At 55.5% G+C, this 20,099-nt stretch overlaps 6 protein-coding genes across 6 annotated transcripts; 3 read left to right on the forward strand and 3 right to left on the reverse strand.

Annotated features, from left to right (window-relative positions):
• Positions 1 to 930: 930 nt before the first annotated feature.
• Positions 931 to 5,026, forward strand: CTAM01_03084 (ABC transporter; the record flags this gene model as incomplete). Its single annotated transcript, XM_060519122.1, has 4 exons — positions 931 to 1,776; positions 1,841 to 2,617; positions 2,697 to 4,931; positions 5,000 to 5,026. The coding sequence occupies 4 exons, from the start codon at positions 931 to 933 to the stop codon at positions 5,024 to 5,026; spliced, it is 3,885 nt and encodes a 1,294-aa protein (XP_060386121.1).
• Positions 5,027 to 5,254: 228 nt separating this feature from the next.
• On the reverse strand, positions 5,255 to 7,292 carry CTAM01_03085 (uncharacterized protein; the record flags this gene model as incomplete). The annotated part of the gene is made up of 2 exons (XM_060519123.1): positions 5,255 to 7,193; positions 7,252 to 7,292. The coding sequence occupies 2 exons, from the start codon at positions 7,290 to 7,292 to the stop codon at positions 5,255 to 5,257; spliced, it is 1,980 nt and encodes a 659-aa protein (XP_060386122.1).
• A 2,204-nt stretch (positions 7,293 to 9,496) lies between these two features.
• CTAM01_03086 (glucan 1,3-beta-glucosidase) lies at positions 9,497 to 10,915 on the forward strand (the record flags this gene model as incomplete). The annotated part of the gene is made up of 1 exon (XM_060519124.1): positions 9,497 to 10,915. One exon carries the CDS (start codon positions 9,497 to 9,499, stop codon positions 10,913 to 10,915), a length of 1,419 nt encoding a protein of 472 aa, XP_060386123.1.
• Positions 10,916 to 11,570: 655 nt separating this feature from the next.
• CTAM01_03087 (obg family GTPase CgtA) lies at positions 11,571 to 13,525 on the reverse strand (the record flags this gene model as incomplete). The annotated part of the gene is made up of 2 exons (XM_060519125.1): positions 11,571 to 13,259; positions 13,379 to 13,525. 2 exons carry the CDS (start codon positions 13,523 to 13,525, stop codon positions 11,571 to 11,573), a joined length of 1,836 nt encoding a protein of 611 aa, XP_060386124.1.
• Positions 13,526 to 15,994: 2,469 nt separating this feature from the next.
• On the forward strand, positions 15,995 to 16,902 carry CTAM01_03088 (uncharacterized protein; the record flags this gene model as incomplete). The annotated part of the gene is made up of 2 exons (XM_060519126.1): positions 15,995 to 16,197; positions 16,257 to 16,902. The coding sequence occupies 2 exons, from the start codon at positions 15,995 to 15,997 to the stop codon at positions 16,900 to 16,902; spliced, it is 849 nt and encodes a 282-aa protein (XP_060386125.1).
• Positions 16,903 to 18,419: 1,517 nt separating this feature from the next.
• CTAM01_03089 (nuclear segregation protein) lies at positions 18,420 to 20,067 on the reverse strand (the record flags this gene model as incomplete). Its single annotated transcript, XM_060519127.1, has 3 exons — positions 18,420 to 18,548; positions 18,614 to 19,771; positions 19,912 to 20,067. 3 exons carry the CDS (start codon positions 20,065 to 20,067, stop codon positions 18,420 to 18,422), a joined length of 1,443 nt encoding a protein of 480 aa, XP_060386126.1.
• Positions 20,068 to 20,099: the final 32 nt, after the last annotated feature.

A 20,099-nucleotide genomic window follows, 5' to 3' on the forward strand; every position in this document is an offset into this window, starting at 1 on the left:
ATCTGTCTTGCAAGCGCAACTCCGAGCCCCGAGGACGTGTTTCCCACCTTTCACCGATGCATAAGTCTTTGCTTTGGGCTGCTTGCCTTAGTCTTACTTGAAAGATTGTCTACGGAGAGTCGGGTATGAGAAGACTGCCGTGATTGGCCCAAACTCGCCGCCTGTCTCCTGGATCGAACCCGGGTTCCCGAGCGCACGGCTCTACGCCTTCCAAAAACGGTTGCTAGTGAGGCCCTTGCAGTAGTTCGCAATCTGTCAAGTGTCCGTCTGAGACAGCATCCAGCGCGGGATGAGCTTCCCAGAGACGGACTGCGGAAAGGAGTACGAAAATGGAAGGGAGACGTTGCGTCGGGCTTTCACCAGGTTCCGAGTCTATGGAAGACTAAGAAATCTCACTTCAAGTTGTCATCAGACTTTTTATGGTTTTTCACCTCGGTCTCGCCGTCGCGAGAGAGATAGTCTCATCATGTAATAGCTCTCAGCTCGTTTTTTATTCTCGGACCTCCACTTACACGGCCTATCGACAGCAGTGCCTCGTTTCGATTTGCTGCATGCACATTGCCGTCCAGAAGGAAAACAAGATAGGGCAACAAAGAGGCCCAAGAACCAGAGGAAAAGGACGTCCGTCGCCTTGAAGCACGAGGTCGGACCTTCTGACGTCAAAACATCAATGGGACAAAAAGTCATCAGGATGGATGAAGCAAGCAGGAAAGCAATCCGGATGGTCGGATTTCTCACACCCCCAAAAGTAACCTTCAATTTCCTTCTCCTGTCAAAGTCTGGAAGGAAACTGTCAGACTTACACGGAAGGCGAAAAAAGGGGCACTAATCTAGGACGGAAAGCCTCTTTGCACGACATCGATATCTATACGCCAGAAAGAAGATCAAGCTCAAGGGGCACGACGACACCTACGAAGGTGGTGCCAAAATATGGCGAAGATTCCAGTCCGAACCGACGAGATCACCTCGACGACGGGTACACAGGCTCCGGTGCGAAAGCCAAAGTTTGCGGATTATCTCAGGGTCTTCACCTATGCAACGAAATGGGACTTCTTCGTCTACGTGGTTGCGGCGTTCGCGTCCATCGCCGCGGGTGTGACGCTACCTCTGATGAACATCATCTTTGGCCAGCTCGTCGGCCAGTTCACAGGCTACTTTGCTAACGGCTCGACCGTCACCACGGCGCAGTTTGAGAGCCTCCTGAACCGCCAGGCCCTTTACATCACGGCACTCTTCCTCGGTCGCTGGTTCCTTAACGCCATCAATAAGTTCTGCTTCCGAATGATTGGGATCCGGCTCTCGTCCGCTATCCGCCTGCACTACCTCCGCTCGCTGTTCGACCAGTCGATCCACGTCATTGACTCAATGCCGCCCGGCGCCGCCGCGACGGCCATCACTGGCACGTCTGCCACCTTGCAAATCGGCATCTCTGATCGTCTAGGGACATTCTTGCAATTCAACGGCACGATCTGGGCGGCCCTGGTCATTGCCTTCATTTGGAGCTGGGATCTCACCTTGGTGACTTCGTCGCTGATCTTGTACATTCTCTTGGTTCTGTCCTTCTGCTTACCGGTGATTGTAAAGGGGGAGACTGAAACGACGGAAGCTGATGCTCAGGGCACCGCGATCGCCAGCGAGGCTCTCGGCGGAGTGCGGTTGGTCATGGCTTGCGGTGCGCAGAAGCACATTATCTCTCGCTACGAGGCATGGGTGCACGAAGCCAGGAGACGGGCTCAGAAAACTGCTCCCGTTGTTGCAATTCAGTTTGGCCTCATCGTACGTTTTACTCTCCTGTTTAGCTGAGTTCCTAAAGTGTAAGTGAGAGCTAATATGTCTTTAGTTCTTTGGCGTATTCGGCGCGTTCGGCCTGGCTTTCTGGTACGGCACTCAGAGATATATTGCCGGTGCCCTCAGCGATGCTGGCGTGGTTGTCGTGGTTCTCATGTCCGTCATGATGATTCTGACCTCATTGGAGAGGATTTCAACCCCGGTCATCGCTGTAAGCAAGGCAATGGTCGCGGCATGTGAGCTATTCACGGTGATCGACGCTCCTTTGCCTCCTTCCGGTACTCTGAAGCCAGAAATCGATGCAGAGGATATTGTCTTTGAGGACGTGACGTTCGAATACCCTAGCCGAGCTGGAGTCAAGGTTCTCAACTCACTGAGCTTCCGCATACAACCAGGCCAGAATGTCGCCCTCGTTGGCCCATCCGGATCGGGCAAGAGCACCATCGTCGGCTTGCTGGAGCGGTGGTATAGTCTGAGGGAGCAGCACGCCTTGCCCCGGGTCGTGGATGATGCATCGTCCGAGAAACCGGGAGCTGAGAGGGTCGAGAGCGTCACCGACGAGTCAAAGTCACTCATTCGACCCGAGTTGGCCGGCTCAATCACCGTCGGCGGCGTGAACCTGGAGGATCTCGACCTCAAGTGGTGGAGGTCCCAAGTCGGTCTGGTCCAGCAGGAGCCCTTCCTCTTCAATAACACCATCTTCAGCAACGTTGCGAATGGTCTCATTGGGACCGAGTGGGAGAAGGAGCCTGAGACGGTGAAACGGGAGCTTGTTCGTGACGCATGCCAGGAATCGTACGCTCATGAGTTTATCAGCCGACTACCTGATGTGAGTAAATTATAATTGCTTCTCCTTAGCAGCTGATCGCGTTGAAGGAGCTTTTGGCTGACTTTAAACTTTTTTACAGGGCTATGATACGCGAGTCGGCGACGGCGGAGCGAAGCTTTCAGGCGGTCAAAAACAACGACTTGCCATTGCTAGAAGTATCATCAAGAAGCCGCGCATCATCATTCTCGACGAAGCAACCAGTGCTATCGACGCCAAGAGTGAGAAGATAGTCCAGGCAGCACTCGACAGAGTGACACAGGGCCGAACTACCATTACCATCGCCCATCGGCTTTCAACCATCAAGAAAGCAGACAACATTGTGGTTCTCCAAAAAGGACAGGCGGTCGAGCAAGGAACCCATCAAAGCCTCCTGAGCGATCCATCCAGTGTCTACAGCTCCCTGGTAAGAGCTCAAGCACTGAACTTGTCAACGCCTGGAAAGTCGGTGTCCGAGGCATCTACGTCTGGGCTTGATTCGGAAACAGAGGAGAAGGTCAATGGCCATGAGCACTTCAGAAGTGCCGCCTTTAGCGACACTGCTGAGGGTGATTCGTCTCATGAGCCCCGAGGCCTGGTCCGCAGCTTTGGTAAGCTTCTTTTTGAGAGGCGAGCAAAGTGGACGTCGTATGCAGCCGTCATCTTATCTTGCATGGCGACCGCGGCCGGCACACCGATACAAGCATGGCTGTTTTCCAAAGTCATTGCCGTCTTCCTACTAACTGGCGATGAGCTGAGGAGACAGGCGAGCTTTTGGGGTCTGATGTGGCTCGCCCTCGCTGGGGGCGTCGGCCTCGCGTACGTCGCTCAGGGCTGGGTCGGCCTGCGGCTGCAGTACTTCGTCAGCGCCGAGTACAAGAGGCAATATTTGACCGACATGCTTCACCAGAAGATTAGCTTTTTCGACCAGGACAAGAACTCCCACGGCGCTCTGAGCGCCAGGGTTTCGGGCGATGCGAAGTTGCTGGAGGAACTCCTCGGGCTGAACCTGGCCATGTTGCTCTCTGGTGTCTTCACCGTTCTCGGATGTGTCATCATCGCTCTCATTTTTGGCTGGAAGCTCGGTCTGGTTGCCATGTTCATCACGATGCCAATTATGTTGGGCGCAGGTCTCTGGAAGTACAGACACGAGGTCCAATTCGACAAGATGAACATGGCTGTTTTCGGAGAGAGCTCGCAGTTTGCCACTGAGGCCATTGGAGCAATTAGGACTGTCTCCTCTCTCGGCATGGAGTCCACAATCAATGCGCGGTACGAGAAGCTCCTAAACGGTCACATCCTCGAGGCTCGCCGCAAAGCACAGTGGACAGCTGCGCTGTATGGATTTGCCGACAGCGTGAGTCTCGGTTGCCAGGCGTTGGTGTTCTATTACGGCGGCAGGCTCCTCGCCACAGGCGAGTATTCCATGGAGGCGTTCTTCGTCTGCTTCATGGCCATCATTCAGGGCGCCGAAGCAGCGAGTCAAACGCTAGCCGTGGCGCCCAGCGCCGCGCAAGCAGCCGCGGCGGCGGACCGGATCCTCAACGTTCGGGAGTCGGCAGACGTCGGCCAGAGTGCGACGAGAGGGGTGGAAGACATTGTCGAGTCCGAAGGCGGTGTGCGGATCGAGCTGCAAGATGTCCACTTCAAGTACCCCACGCGCGACGTCGTCGTATTCGAGGGTCTGAACTTGACCATCGAAAAGGGCCAGTACGCGGCCTTTGTCGGACCCTCGGGATGCGGCAAGACCACAATCATCTCGCTTCTGGAACGCTTCTACGACCTGAACCGGAACCACGGCTCCATCCTCTGCAACGGCGTAGACATCAACGAGCTCGACGTCTACGACTACCGTCGGAACCTCTCCCTCGTGCCGCAAGAGCCCATCATGTTCCGCGGCACGGTCCGGGACAACATCCTCTTCGGCATCGACGACCCCAGCAGCATATCGGACGAGAGGATCCACGAGGTCTGCATCGACGCCTTCATCCACGACTTCATCATCTCGCTGCCCGAAGGGTATGACACCGACGTCGGCGCCAAGGGCGTCTCCATGTCGGGTGGCCAGAAGCAGCGCATCGCCATCGCGCGCGCCCTCATCCGCGAGCCGAAGCTTTTGTTGTTGGACGAGGCCACGTCGGCGCTCGACTCCGAGTCGGAGAAGATTGTGCAGGCGGCTTTCGAGAGGGCGCGCGACGGCCGCACCGTCGTCGCCGTGGCGCACCGGCTGTCGACGATTCAAAACGCAGACGTGATTTTCGTGTTTAGCGAGGGGCGGGTGGTGGAGAAGGGAAGCCATGGCGAGCTTATTCGGAAACAGGGCGTGTACTGGGAAATGGTAAGTTGCGCTTCTTTTGGTTCCGCCTAACTTGAATGATCGTGCTTTGCTAACATGGTTCGTAACAGTGTCAAAGTCAGGCACTCGACCAGTAGTTTTCAGTCCATGACAGGAGGAAGGGCGTAGGAACGTTGTAGCCGAAAGTGAACGAAGTGTATAAGTAGAAGTCTCAAACCATCCTCATCAAACAGACAGCGTTGTTGGAAATGTACTGCGTTTTTGTTCAGATTCATTGTCGGGGGTATCAAACTAGCATATTTAGAGACGTCACTTTGAATCGCATCTAGAAACATGCCTCTCTCTCTTTCAGTCTCTCCCATCTCTCAGCATGGCCTGCCAATCGGTAACCTCGTATCCATGTCACCCTGAGCCACGGCATTAAACAGGTCCAAGATGAGCAGTCCGCTATGTATCGTGAGGGCCTGCCGCTTCCACTGGGCCTCCCCGCCATCTCTGGGGATATCGGCTGCCTCTTCCACCAGCTGCCACTTTTCGGTCACCTCATCTCTCTCCATGTACCGCAGCACGACGCGGTCGCCGCTGTCCTCGAAGACGAACTCGCGGCGCCACAGCCGGCGCCACTGTTCGTCGGGCGTGCCGACGGCGTTCACCCGCTCGACGTGACGGTTCCGCAAAGCCAGGGCGTACAGGGCGCGGATGCTCCATATGCCGTCCTGGCCCGGGTACTCCTTGAGGATCCACATGGCCTCGTCGCGGACGAGGGGGTCGCGGCAGAACATGGAGATGACGAGGAGGCACCAGCTCAGGCTGCACTGCAGCGAGAGGTGGTGGGCCGGGTTCGTCTCGAACTCCTTCTTGGCGGCCCGCGTGGCGATGTGCGCGAGGGAGATGTACTCGCGGTACAGCGGCGTCAGGGCGCGGGCGCTCGCGTCTTCGATAAAGGAGGGGGCGTTGCTGAAGATGTAGACGCCCATGAACTCGATGCGCAGGAGGATGGCGCGGAGGTAGGTCGGGGACCCGACGTCGGCGTGCATGATTCGGTTGAAGAGGGGTTGGAAGCCCGTGTTGAGCTTCACCATGGACTTGTGGAAGTTTTCACAGAAGCTGACGATGCGAGGGTTTCCAAAGAGCTCGTAGTGGAGCTTGGTGATGGTGACGTCGTCGTCTGCGCCACGCAGGCCAGAGGTCTTGAATACGTCCTCCATGACGGCGCCCATGGCGGCCTGGTGACGTCGAATGGCAGGCCAAATCTGCTCAAACTGCTCGAGGGTATCAAACGAGTCAGGATAAGACTCTGGTGAATTGGCGGCTTCGCTCTGCGTCTGGTTGAGGAGCATCATGAAGGTCTCCATTGTCTGATTCGTACTCTGCAGGCGCTTTGCAAGATTTGGGAGGGGAGGGCCGTCGCGGATACGATTCCTGAAGACGGTGCGGGCCTGCTTCGCCAAGTGGTTGAAGACATCTGCCACGGCGCCAATGACGGGCATCGGGTTAGGCGCGAGGTCGGCTAGGCGATGGTGGGCATCTGTATCCGTCACGAGGGCGAGGAGAAGGGACAGAGCGTGGTTGACGTGATCGAGGGCGGCTTTCCTATTGCCCCGAAGAGTCTCAAAGAAGAGGAGGAGGACAGAGAGGAAGACGGCGTCCTGGGCAGAGGCCCGTCTACACTGCATCTTAAGAGAGTCGCAGTAGTGAGCTACAGCCTGGAAGTAGTGAGTGTCTCCTTGCGCGGTGGGCTGGTCGGGTACGGTGATGGCATGGAGGGAGACATGGGCGGACTGGCGGTACCACACGCTCAAGGCGCCGATGGCCATGGCGGCGGAGCGGAGAGTGCCATTGTTGCGGGACAGCTGGGGCAGCATGACTTCCCACAGATCGCCGGTAGAGGCAGCTCTCATCCAGGGGCCTCGGACCAGGCCGACGAACTCCTGGAAGTAGGACATGCTGTGGTCATCGCGGAAGTCGACCGTGTTGATGTGCAGTTTTGTCTGCGCCGTGGGCGATGCTACTGCTACTGCTGATACTCGAGGGATGATGGCCTGGGTAGAATCCCAACAGAGTTCTGCGGGCCCTGAGGACTTTTTGTTCTTCTTCTGATCCGGGAGATAGCCTTCACAGTGGCCGCGGGTCTGCAGACAGTTGCCGCAATGTGGTTTGGACTCGTCACATTTGATGTGACGTTTCTTACAGGTGATGCACCCGGTGCGTACCTTGCGTGTGCTTGTACGCGATAGCTTCACTTTAGTGACACGGACAACTGGCTTTTGCTCGGGGGCCGCGCTGGAGTCCGAGATGATGGACCTAAGGATGTCAGCTCAATCCTTGTGATTGATGCCGGTGCTTTCGTTCCTCTTCTTACCCTTGAGGGCTGATGGGTAGTATTGCCTTGTATTCTGCCATGGCGATACGTGCCCGCGACAAGCGTTGGTTGGCATCTTTCGAGAACGTAAGTCAATTAAGGTGATTATCTATCGGTATGATGACAACGTGAAGATGCCTAGTTCCCCGTCCCACTTTTACCCGTCTGACGACGTTCGGTGAACCAGATTGGGCTCTTGAATCTAGGACTTTGACCAAGGAACGTGATACGTTACCAGGTGCTGCCAGATGTCTCTCAGAGGCGCCAGCTGTGCATCAAGAGATGCCAAAGTCCATTCGGCTCTCGTGTTCATTGGCTTTATGTCGGGTTTTCCAGTTGGAGATGCTCATCCACTTCGGCTGAGTGTGAGCAGTTGCCATTAGAAGGGATGACAACAAGTGTTGGGACCCATCCCAATGGCTCTGTCATAGAGAGAAAGTCCTGTGTTTTGCGGGTAGTATTATTGATAGCTTTGTATGATAGCTTTGTATGACCAGGAGGCAATGCTCCGGTGATGGCTGCCCTCCCGGGCGCCGATGCTGCTCCACTGGTATTCGCACACTGAGACTGCAATGCCAGAAGTTTCTCAACAAAGCCTTAGAAGTTGTGAGGTTTTCTTTTGCCGGAATGATCAATGAGAAGATATGTTGTTTGCAGAATTAAGGTCCAGGAATGCAGCCAGAATCAGCCCCGGCGCCTACTACCCAGGGCCCCTGCATAGTAGGCGGGGAAGCAGGCGCTTTGCTTGCATAGGTACCTGCAGATGTCACGCCGGCTACCTGCTCTGTGGCTTTCTCAAGACTTCTTTCCGTCGTCAAGACTCGCACACTCGATACTTTCTCAACCGACTTCTCCTGCAGTTAAAGACTTTCTTCCAAGACATAACTACTGCACAGGTGCGTAGGTGCCTCAGCGTGTTGTTCGCTTTGTGGCAATAGTTGCCAGCGACACTACAACACCTTGGAACGGGATGAGCAAATCGAGAGGCTGCTGATCATTCAATTCACACATCAAAGCCTCGCTCGCATTTTTGCAGAATAACCCCGCGGGAAAACGGCACCATAACAACTCGGTAAACAGTAGTGAGCGACAGTGTTATGGCCCGAATGGAATGTCCCGCATACGTAGAGATGAGGTGTTTATGTTGGTCATCCGGGAGGGGGCATCAATGATGGTGGTTGCTGGAAAATACGGGGGAGGGGCGCCACAGCCTGGCCGGACGACAGCGACAGGGACATGGGGACAGAAAATAGTGGGTGTAGACTGCTAAATATGGCAAGCCAGCAGGGACCCGGCCGTCCCAGTTGGGAGCAATGGGAAGGCCCGGGACGCCGGTAAAATAGGATGGCAGCCGTGATTGGGTCGGTGTTTCGACCGGGCCTGCCCCGAATGCCTTGCCCTGTGCCCGGCGTGACCTCATCGCCACCGTCGTTCCAGGGGCAAGACCATACCTTATAGCACACTTTTGTATGGTGCTAAGCTTGTTGTGTAGAGAATACGGGCCACACCAGTGACCTCACCTTGGCTCGTTCCTGCATGAGACTGCGATGACTGTGTGTTGTTGTTTCTCAGGAACCTATGGTGGCGCCCTCGATGTTGTTTTGATGGAGTGAGGGCATGAGGAAGAGACACACTAGTGCTGTCAAGTTGGTGTGTGGTGGCACCACTCAATTGGCTTCTTTACTTGCCTCTTTCAGACTTTTACACCCGTCCCGTCCTTCAAGGTTTTTCTTGTTGAGACTCGAGAGTGAAGAGCTTTCCCAAGAAAAGAAGATGGAGAGGCCCAAAGAACAGGGAACCCTGTAGGACACCACCCCAACTTCCCAAGCTTGTGATGTGATCTGAACAAGCATCCCTCCTACTGTCTGGGGAATCCCTCCTTGCCTGCTCTGCCCTTCCCCGTCACTTGCCTTTTCCCTTTTCTACCCTTTCATCGCCCGACTGACTTCATCACTTTTCTTCCTCCCTACCTACCTTCACTGTCACTCACGATACCTTGCTCTGTACCTACGGGACTCTGGGACAACCTCACTCATCCGTCTCTCGTTTTTGCAATACCTTGGATCTACCTGCCTGACTCTTGTATATTTACCCGTAGTCAACACTCCTCCCAGAGTGCCCAGTCTCTCCTCCAACGGTAACTTTGGACCTTGCCATCAATTCCAGCCAACTCCCATCATCTCGCCTACCTTGCATCACATCGTCACTGTTGCAACATTGCAAACACTCCTTCGGCATCACAACTATGCGCGCCTCTCTGAGCCTGGCGGCTGTATACGCCGCGGCTACGGCCAGCGCCTTCCAGGGCTTCAACTACGGATCTACCTTCACCGACGGTAAAGCAAAGGCACAGTCAGACTTCGAATCCGAGTTCAAGACCGCAGCTAGCCTCGAGGGCACCAATGGCGCCTTCACCTCTGCTCGTCTCTACACCATGGTCCAGGGAGGAAGCACTAATGATCCCATCTCTGCCATTCCCGCCGCCATTTCCACAAAGACAACTCTTCTGCTCGGTTTGTGGGCCTCTGCCGGTGATGCTGCTTTCGCCAACGAGCTTGAGGCTCTGAAGAAGACTGTCTCTCAGTACGGCAGTCAGCTCAACGGCTTGGTTGCTGGTATCTCTGTCGGCAGCGAGGACCTCTACCGACACTCGCCTACCGGCATTGCCAACGGCGAATTCTCTGGTGCCGAGCCCAGCACTCTCGTCAAGTACTTTGAGCAAGTCCGAGAAGTCATCAAGAACTCGCCTCTGAGCAGTGCCCCTATCGGTCACGTCGACACATGGACCGCCTGGGTTAATGGCAGCAACAAGGCGGTCATCGATGCCTGTGACTGGATTGGAATGGACGCTTACCCCTACTTCGAGGACACCAAGCCCAACTCCATTTCGGACGGCAAGGACCGCTGGGCCGAGGCTTTGGCTGCCACCCAGGGAGCTGTTGGTGGGAAGCCCGTTTGGGTTACTGAGACTGGTTGGCCCGTCAGCGGCAAGACTGTCGGCGCTGCCGTTCCATCTCTCGAGAACGCAAAGAAGTTCTGGAATGACGTCGGCTGCCCCATGTTCGGTAAGACCAATGTCTGGTGGTACACATTCCAGGACTCTTCTCCAACAACACCCAACCCCAGCTTCGGTGTCATTGGCTCGACCTTGACTACCAAGCCTCTCTACGACCTCTCATGCGACAACATCAGCTCTAGCTCATCAGCCTCGGCCTCGGCCTCCTCCACAAACACCGCGTCTGCTAGTGCCTCTACCCAGGCCAGCAGCGCAGCTTCAGCATCCGCGACTGCAACGGCTACTGCTACAGGAGGTGGATCCGGCTCAGGCTCAAGCCAGCAGAGTTCTGCCGCTGGTACCGCTACGACTCTCTCGACTGTGGTGCCTACTACTAATGGTGGCTCGGGTGGAAGCGGCGGCGGAGGTGCTACTGCGACTGGCACTGCTGCTACCGGCACTGCTACTGGCGGTGCTTCACCGTCTGCCTCTCAGAGCTCTGGCTCCGGCGGTGGCTCCGGAGGTGGTTCCGGCACCGGCCGCCCCGGTACTAATGGAACCGTCAGCGTTCCCACCACAGGACCGACGGTTGTCCCTGGCAGCAGTGCAACCACGACTACCTTCAGCGTTGCTGTTCTGGCTGGTGCGATTGTTCTCGCCATGTTGTAAGGATTTCGTGGAGAGCAGAAGAGGATCGGGTCTCAGCATGATCACTATTCACCCTATAATATTCTAATGGTTACTTGGGTTGACTTGGAATTTGGGGGGACGTACCATTTGGAGGCAGAAACGGATTGGAAGGTCGACCGCTTACGGTTGAGCAGCAACTCGTTCTTTTTGCTGCTTGGCTTTGGGTTTACGAGCACATAGTCGAACCCTGGATAATGGGTTGGATGGAAGCACCTCCGCACCATCAAGGCGATTAGAGTCGCCCTAGACGGAGTAGTCATTACGAATGAAATGCCAAAAGTTTCTTGTTAGCATCTGAGTGTGAATTCCCTCATTAGTTGCTTATTGATTGCAACCAAAGGGCCTTCCTCGTTACATGGTACAAGCCCTTCGGTGCTACTGTGGTCTCGGGGATGCCTTACTGTATCCAATCCAGATAAATTTGGCAGTTTTGCAACCTGCTGCTATTCGCTCTTTCCGTACAAAACATTCGTATCAATCAGGTACTTGCATGCCAATTTCAGGGGCTAGACCAAGGAAGCAAGTTCTCTGGAAGAGCACGGTACGCTTCTTCCAAAAGTGGCATTATACAGTGGTAGTGATACAAAATGATATGATACATTTTTCTTCTTCTTCCCTTGTCCTTTCCCCCCTTTTACTCGTCAAGTAGTCCCACAGTCCAGTGGACAATCCGATCGACGCCCTGGCCATTGATGGCGCTGACGGGGATAGCGGCGACGTTGTCCGTCCAGGCGTTTTCGATCCCGCTCGGGTGCGGCGCGGTGCCCTGCTTGATCTCGTCCAGGTAGGCCTTGAGGTCTCGGAAATTTTGTTGGGTCTCGGGGAGGTCGGCCTTGGTGGCGACGACGTACCACGGCTTGGCCGCGATGTGTAGGCCCGATTCCTGCCGGGGCGCCGGCGGTGCGTCGGCGACCATCATGGCGCCGTGCGTCCCTTGCAGAGCGGCGGCCCCGCTTGTGGTGCCTGCGTTGAAGTCCCAGTCGACGCGGGAGTCGATCTCGCGTGCGCGCTCTTCTTCCTCGCGCATCTGCGCGTACAGACCGACTTCGTTCCAGAGGGCCTTGAGAGCCTTGACGGCGGGACCGGCGGAGAGGTCGACGACGAAGGCGAGCACGCCGGCACGCTCGACGTGGCGCAGGAACGCGATGCCGAGGCCACGGTCTAAGTGGGCGCCCTCGATGAGACCGGGAATATCGGCTACCGTAAAGCGGGTCCGCTGCTCGACCAGGACCTCCTCTTCCGCGCCGGGTGATCCGCTGCCGCCGTATGCGGGGTCCGCGGCGGGATACCGCTTGTAGCTCTTGATCACGGGGCGGCCCTTGTAGCTGTCCAAGACGACGGTGCCGATATTCGGCTGCAGCGTCGTGAAGGCCCAGTTACCTACGCGGGTGCGCGAGTTCGTGATGGCGCGCAGCAGGGTGCTCTTGCCGGCGTTGGGTAGCCCCACGAGCCCGACGTCAGCGAGGAGCTTGAGCTCGAGCTCAATCTCCATGGTCACGGCGCGCTCGCCCTTTGTGGCGAAGATGGGCCGCGGGAACTCGCGCGACGTGAAGTGCGGGTTGCCGAGTCCGCCGATGCCGCCGACGGCGAGTAGGATGGGCTGCAGAGACGGGCGCGACAAGTCGAGCTGAATCGGGCCGGGTGGTTGATGGTAGAGACGCTGGCGAGTAGGGGCTTTGGGAAGGGATATCGTCTTCAGATCCGACTTTGAGAGGCCAGGGTACAGAAGGAACTTGCTGCGATCGGGGTCCTCGGGCTCGTCGAATTCATCCTCGGCCTGCTTTTTCGCTTTCGCCTCCCTTTCCGCCGCCATCTCTTCATCCTCCTCTTCAATGCCTTCCTCCAACTCTCGCCTCGCTTGCTCCGCTAACTCAGCCTGACGGGCCAATTTGGCCTTCTTCTCGGCCTTCCTTTGCGCTTTCATAGCGCGCTGCATGATCGCATCCTCGGCAATGGGGTCTTCCCTGGCCAGCTCGCGGACAACAGTACCAACCGGCACGGTGATGATGACGTCCTCGCCTCGCTGACCACCCTTGGAGCTGCCCTGACCAGACTTTCCTTTCCCTGCTCGAATGAAACGCCGCCTAGCTAACTTGTGCAGGGACGTCTCACCGTGTACAGCCTGGATGTAGATGTTGCCTCCATGGCCACCGTCGCCACCGTTGGGGGGTCCGTCGGGGAGGTATGCGTCGCGGAAGAAGGAGATGCAGCCGTGGCCACCGGGGCCCGCGTAAAGTGTCACTGAGGCTTTATCGGCGAAGATGGGTTGGGAATAGTCGTCGGGAGCTGGGTTGAGTCTGGTGGACTTTGATTCTTGAGCTACCTGGGTGGAGCTATGGCGGCGACTATTTGCAACCGCTCTCGCAGCAAGACGAGGCGTGGTGGTGCTCTTTGAAAAAAATAAAGAGGGGTACAGAAACGGGAGCAACACCGTATGCCCACCCGAACATCTTGGCGCCATGTTCGTCTCTCGTTCGGCACCGTGTGATGCCGATCGTCGTCGTCGTTGTAATCGCAGCCGTTAGGGTTGTCGCCGAGTGCCCGCGATGCGAACAGGTGAGACGAGCTCGAAATTTTGGACGCTTCCATCCCATCTGAGGTAAGGTAGGTAAGGTACGTGCCTCAACTTAGCTGCGACGATAAGATAAGAAGACGAGATTACATAATGTGGCAGGGGCGGGAGCAACCGTTGTGTGAGACCAGGATCAACGACCGGACGGGATGGTCAAACTGGCCAGTGCCCAAATCATTGGGAAACAAACTGGGGCTGACATATGAAATCCGGCGGCGTGCACTGCCTCGTAAGCTCCCGTAGAGTTGGCTGGGGAAGATGGGAAGACTGAAAAGGGAAATGGGAGCTCGCTTGTCCTTTCAGCCTCTTCGACGTCACTCCTTCATCTCTCGACTTTGAGATGCGGCTCCAAGAGGGGCCAACTGTGAGGCAAATTATTTCGACCGACCCAGACAGAGAGGTACGACAATGCTACTGCAGCTTACCAATGATGGCTTGCCACAGCTTCTCTACGAGTCCATAATCTGACAGAAAGGGGATTGTTCGGTTATGTTCTGCGCGCCTGCAGCGGGCTCTAATCGAGACGCGAGGTGCATGAGGTAGGGCAATATGCGGTGAGCCAACCAGCCTAGTCCCATGACCCAGTACATTGTAGGGACATTAGCAAAACAGCACCCATCGTCAGAGCAAAGAGGATCTTGTTGAAGGTAGTTGTGTATGCATAGGTATTCTATTGAGGGATATCGATATGGCGTTGGCAGTGCTCCGTACCTATGGTAGGTAAGGTAAGTAAGGCAAGTTAAGGTAAGGTAGAGTTGGGCCGGGCCCGTCCTGGACAGGCGTTCGTTGGCGTTCTGGAAGCGCACGTTCGGACGTTGCATCAGATGGAACCAGTTGGGTCCCAGCTGATCGATAGGTATACAATGGTTGCTCGCCCCCTCCTTCCTGTAGTGTGGACTGGTTCGTCTCTTGTGCATCAAACTTTCCCTCAATGAAGGTGGGTGGTGGTGTTGATGGCCTGGTACCTACGCAGTTTGTCCTAAGTTGGGTGATGAGGAGCATTGGAAGGTGCAGACCAGCCACCCCACCCCGCCGGTCGTCTCGGCCTGCAAACGCTGACCCGCCCGACTTCTCCTGCCCCTCTCCGCTTTCTTTCCTCTTCGGTGTCTCCCGTTGGACCATCGGCGGTGTCTTAGTTCCCCAGTGGTTGTATCCGTACAGCATACGGAGAAGGAGGTAGGGAGTACAGGTACCTAAGATAATGGAAGTGGTTCACCCAACCTCCTGTCCTGTAAAGTACCCCCGCTTCACTGCAAACCGCCCCGCGACTTCTTTTGGCTGCAGCTCTCCTACTTGCGGCCTGTCCTTGCCCGTTCTTCTCCCTCCTCCCCTGGCCCTTGACCGCCTTGAAGCCCAAAGCTAAAGGCGGGAACGGCACCGGAAGGACAAACGAGGGGCGGCGACAACGCACACACATAATCTGCCCCTCCACTCATTGGCCTGAGGTGCTTCTCGTTGCTCTCTCTCTCTCTCTCTCTCCTCTCGCCTACCGACTGACTGCAATTTTTTAACAATTTTCTATCGTCTTCTACCATCCATCCCTTCTCTTCCGGCCCGTCACCTTTGGCAAACAGACGTCTAGACCTACCTTGCCTACGTATACCTCAAGAAACAAAAGCCCACCTCTCACTGGGTCCCCGATCGAAGCTCATTGAGACTTGGTCGGGTAGACGACCTCTCTCGCTTGGCGTCCCCTTCATTGGGCCATCGTCAGACCCCCCAAGACTTGCATATCGAGAGCTGCTGGCATTCGAGCCACGACACTCACGCTGCAGTCAAACCCCCCTTCCCATTCGATCCTCTCTTCAACTACCTGCGTCCTCGTGGATCAAGCTATCTCTCTCCCCACGTCTCCTCCGCATCCTCTGCTTCTGCTTCTGCTTCTGCTCCTCTCGTTGAATGAGAGCCCACCGTTTGTCTACCACGACCGCAACTACGACTTCGTTACTCTCCATTCGACTTTCTCTATTGCTTGCACGCTTAGGAAGCCTACCTTAGTCTGCTTCTCGCTGTTCGCCTGCTCACTTGCTTGCTTGCCTTATTGTCTCATGCTTCGACGCTGCAGGATACATAGCACCAACACACAGGAGCAACTCGCTTTATTCGTCCTAGTTTTGTTTATTCCCAACTACCTTACGGATATTCTCTCCCTCACTCTCGCACCCTACCGCCGACGCTCTGCCGGGCTGTAACCATCCGACCCCTCTTAATAATCTCTTAAGTCAGGTCAGTCCATCACCGCTTTCCTCTCTCTTCTCTTCTTCCACTACCTCTGCCCTGGCTGCCGAGCCTCATCCCCAACCCCAATCTCTCCAAACACTCTCCATGAGACCCAAGCTCAGGGTCTCGGGAGAAATAATGACATCTGTACTAGTAATAGATGACCCATCTTGACCTCCTTGTACAATATCCTCTCATCTTCACCTCTTCTCCACTTCCGCTAGAGACAGACCACTCGTGTCTCATCTGGTGATCCCTTCGCTAAGATGTATTCATATTCCCACAGAGACTACAGGCCGCGCACTCCACGCACTCCGCGTGTGCGCAAGACTACCACAAGGATGGATCCGGACTGTGCTATATGCCACGCCCCTGCCTCCGCAGCTTGCGACTGCGAGGCCAAGGGACTTGATGTTGCCATAAAACAGGCTGAGCAGCGCATGATGCAGTCTATATACACCGACATTCGGTATGAACGACTTTTCATCTTTACCTATGGAGGACACATTTCGCTAACTATATACACAGGAGCTGGGTTCGGGCTCACGCGCAAGACTACATTCTGGAATATTTTCGTCTACTCACCGAGCGCCGAAAGACAGCTCACGCCGCTAACCTTGAACGCATCAACGCCACCGCATACCATTACTACCACGCCCCTCCTCATCCTAGCGAGCTTGCCCAGGCGCAGGCTGCATTGAAGCACGGCATTGACGAGGATTGGCAATCTAGTGTGCAACGATATCCTGAAGTCCTCGAGTATTTCTTCAGTCTGGTCGAGCTGAACGTCCCTCCCGATGATGACCCTTTCGTCAAGGATCCCCCATTGAGCGCCCTCAGTGGCGGGTCCAAGAATAGATCTGGAAGAAGAATTGGAGGAGGCGGGCCTCCTTCAGGCGGACCTCCGGCCATTGCTGCGCCTAGCAGTCATGACAGAGGTCCATTTGGAAGAGCAACACCACCACCGCCCAGCATGGACATGCCCCCGATGCCTAGCAGGATGGGCGGGAGAACGCCGGCCTTGAGGGAAAGAGAAAGAAGGTCAATGCCACCCATGCCGCATATGGGACCGCCCATGGGACACCCTGGACACCCCGGAGGACCACCGCCTGGATATGGACGTACCGCACCTCCAGGTGCCGGTGCATACTATGGATGGGGTGGGCCACCATGAAAGCTGATATCGACGAAAGACACCATCCAGAGCTAGAAGCTCCTGAAGTTCGAATATCATATTGGTACGAATCACGGCGTCTTTGCAATTTTCCTACGATGTTATTTTGATGAGACCCACGAACTGCATCAGCGGTCTTTTTTGGTGTATTGAAGCGGGACAAGCAGGCATATATGCATTGCAAAGCGTAGCGGTAGCCTTGGAGAACCCACGGTTTTTTACGCATTTGCTCTTTACTATGTTCGAGACAACCCGGAATTTGTGATCGAGTCTCGTACGTTTGTATCCTTTTTGAGGGTTTCATCCTGTTCCAGTCTCTTTGGTTGGGTAGGCACCGGAGTACGGATCACGGAAAGAGGGCATTCTTTGGCATTTGCGACGGCGCAGGCCGGTTACTATTTCATTTTCCTCTTCTTGGATGTTACGGGAGGAATTCTCTACAGGATCAACAGCCCTCAAACCAGTGGTCGCTAGAGCAACAATCCATAAACCATATAAAATATTGTCTCACGTATCATGCAACTTCGTGTCCGGATCTGTGGTGAAAGACTGGGATGGGAAGCGAGAAGACCGATCGATGATCATCATTCTGCACGCAAAGGACGTCATGAGATTGCACCATGGGACCTCGAAGCGTTACTACCGAGGCTACACGCGCACCATTCGTCTCGTGCCATGATACCTCCGCGACGTGTTTGCTCAAACTCCAAAGTCCCCCCACCCGCACCCCCAGGAAATGTTTCCAGCACGTCACGTCATGACATGCCTCGCCTACTGCGCAAGCACACCTGCCCGACGAGGACAGCCCGAGATACAACAGGCCAATCAATGAGCTGCGATGGCTGTGCTCGATTGGCTTTGTTGATATGAGGATGGACCTACCAGGTGGGATGATTACGCTGGGCCCAAGAGCTCAAGTTACTCTGCTGGACTGGACAGCTGGGCAGAGCTTGTCCCATTCAACATATTGCACATCTCAGGTAGGTAAGTTGCCTTCAATGTGATAGTCGACGCATAGAAACATGGAACATTCGTGTTTTTTTACAAAATCGAAGAAAAAAGCTTTTCTCTCTCTTTTTTTACCTCTCATAATTTTTTCAAAGTGTATGGCTGGAACTACAAACGGCACAAGGGGGGGAGGGGGGGAAGAAAGCTGCTAAGTACAAGAAAGCCACTTTGCCTCGAGGGACAATTTTGGCTAGGAAGACGCAAAAACAGGCCAGAGAGTTTATAAAAAGGTTTTGCAATCTTCCCCCCTTTGGTTTTTGATTCCGAATGAAGTTTCCTTTTTTCCTCTTTTAAATGCCAAGGGTGGTGCTTTTTTTGTGAGAAGGGGTGTGTCGTATGCGTGTATCGATTGGGAGGTGTGTGTTGACAAAGAGGCAGAGAGGTGAGGGAGTTCACGTTCCCCCCAGTCCATAATATCTGCGCGAGGACGTCAGGCAGATAAGACAGGCTTGAGAGTCAGTGGGTTTCAGTCAGGCAAAAGTTGTATACGGAGTCAGTGAGTAAGAAGACTATGCCTTCTCCTCGACGGAGGTCTCCTTGAGGTCCTTGGTGACCTCCTCGACCGAGTCGCCGTTGCTGACACCGTTGGCCTCGTCAGCCTCGAGCTTCTCGAGCTGCTTCTTCGCCTTCTCAATGTTCTGAAAGTTGGGTCAGTATGCAAAATGGAGAGATAATCAAACAATGATTGCAAAGAAGGACTTACGCGCTGAGTCTGGGCCTCCTGGTCGCTCTTCCAGTGGTCGAGCTTGGCCTTAACCTTCTCGGCAACGGCGGGGACGTCGGAAGCAGCCATAGGGGGGTCGATGCCCATGAAGGCGCAGTCCTCGACAACGGAGGGCGGGCAGTTGAACTTGCCGGCCTTGTCCTCGGTGGCACCACCCTTCTTGCCCTTCTTTCCCTTCTTGACGGCAGGGAAGAAGTCCTCGTCGCGGTCCTTCTTGGAGACGACCTTCATACCCTTAATTCCCGAGTCGTCAACGGTACGCGAAGCCTGAGCGGTGAGGCCGCTGGCGGCCTGGAGAGGAGCCTTCTCGACCTTGTGGGTGGGGTCGAGGAACTGAAGGAGGCTGTTGGCGCGGCGGATCTCCTCGAGGTAGGCGGGGTCGCTGGCGTCGGCGAGGAACTTCTCGGCATCAGCCTTCTTGCGCTCCTTCTGGTAGCGCTCGGCCTCATTCTTCCTTCTCTCGCGGGCCTTCTCGCGAGCCTCGCGCTCGTGGGCCTGAGCCGCCTTGCGCTGCTGCCAGTACTCATCCTTGATGGTCTTGAGGGCGGCGTACTTCTCGTTCTGGAGGTTGTGCAGTCTAGTGCGCTCGTCACGGAGGGAAGAGAGGTTCTTGTAGGCCTCGTCGCCCTCGGCCTTGATGGCGTCCAGCTCGGCCTGGATCTTGTTGTACTGCTCAGACATGGCCTTGGCCTCGGGGTCTTCCATCGAGTCCTTGATCTCCTTAATCTTGGCCTTCAGGTCATCAATGGACTTCTGAGAGTCGTCGAACTGGGAGAAGTTCTTCTTGAGCTTGCGAAGAGAGGAGATCTCGGCGAGGGCCTTCTTCTCGTCGACAATTTTCATGCGGCCAGAGTTGACCTCGGAGTCGAGCTTCTCGATCTGACGGTCGACCTCCTCGACGCTCTTGAAGTTGACCTTGGAGCGGGCGGTCTTCTGCTCGTTGATGCGGGAGCGCATTTGCTCGTCGAGGCGCTTGATCTGGTCGAGCTTGGAGGTGCGGGCGTTCTTGCCGGCGCCCTGCTTCTGGCGAATCTCGTTGGCCTGAGCAATGAGCTCGGCGCGACGCTTCTGGGTGGGAGATTGCTGCTCCTTGTTCTTGTTGGGCATGGCAATCTCGATCTTGGCCTTGATGGCGCTCTAGGAGAGGAATTGTGTGAGCCATTTGCGATCCAATGGCAATGTGTCATTTCCGGGTATCTGGTGCTCGGCTGCGATTCTCCCAGTCGGGAAAGGGATTCGAGGAACAAGTCGCCAATGGAATTGGAGATGAAACTTACCAGCTGGTCGAGGGCCTCCTTATGCTCCTTCTCAGCAACCTTGAGCTTCTTCTGGTACTCGGCCTCGTCGGGCATGGTGGGACGAGCTGACTTGGTCTCGGTCTTGGTCTCTGCTGCCGCAGGAGCAGCAGCAGGTGCCTGCTTGGTGTCGGCCATTGTGAAGGTAGGGAGGAGCTTGTTAATTGATG

This window comes from Colletotrichum tamarilloi (genome assembly GCF_030869305.1).
Source record: "Colletotrichum tamarilloi strain Tom-12 chromosome Unknown Scaffold_7.1, whole genome shotgun sequence".
Taxonomy (NCBI): Eukaryota; Fungi; Ascomycota; class Sordariomycetes; order Glomerellales; family Glomerellaceae; genus Colletotrichum; species Colletotrichum tamarilloi.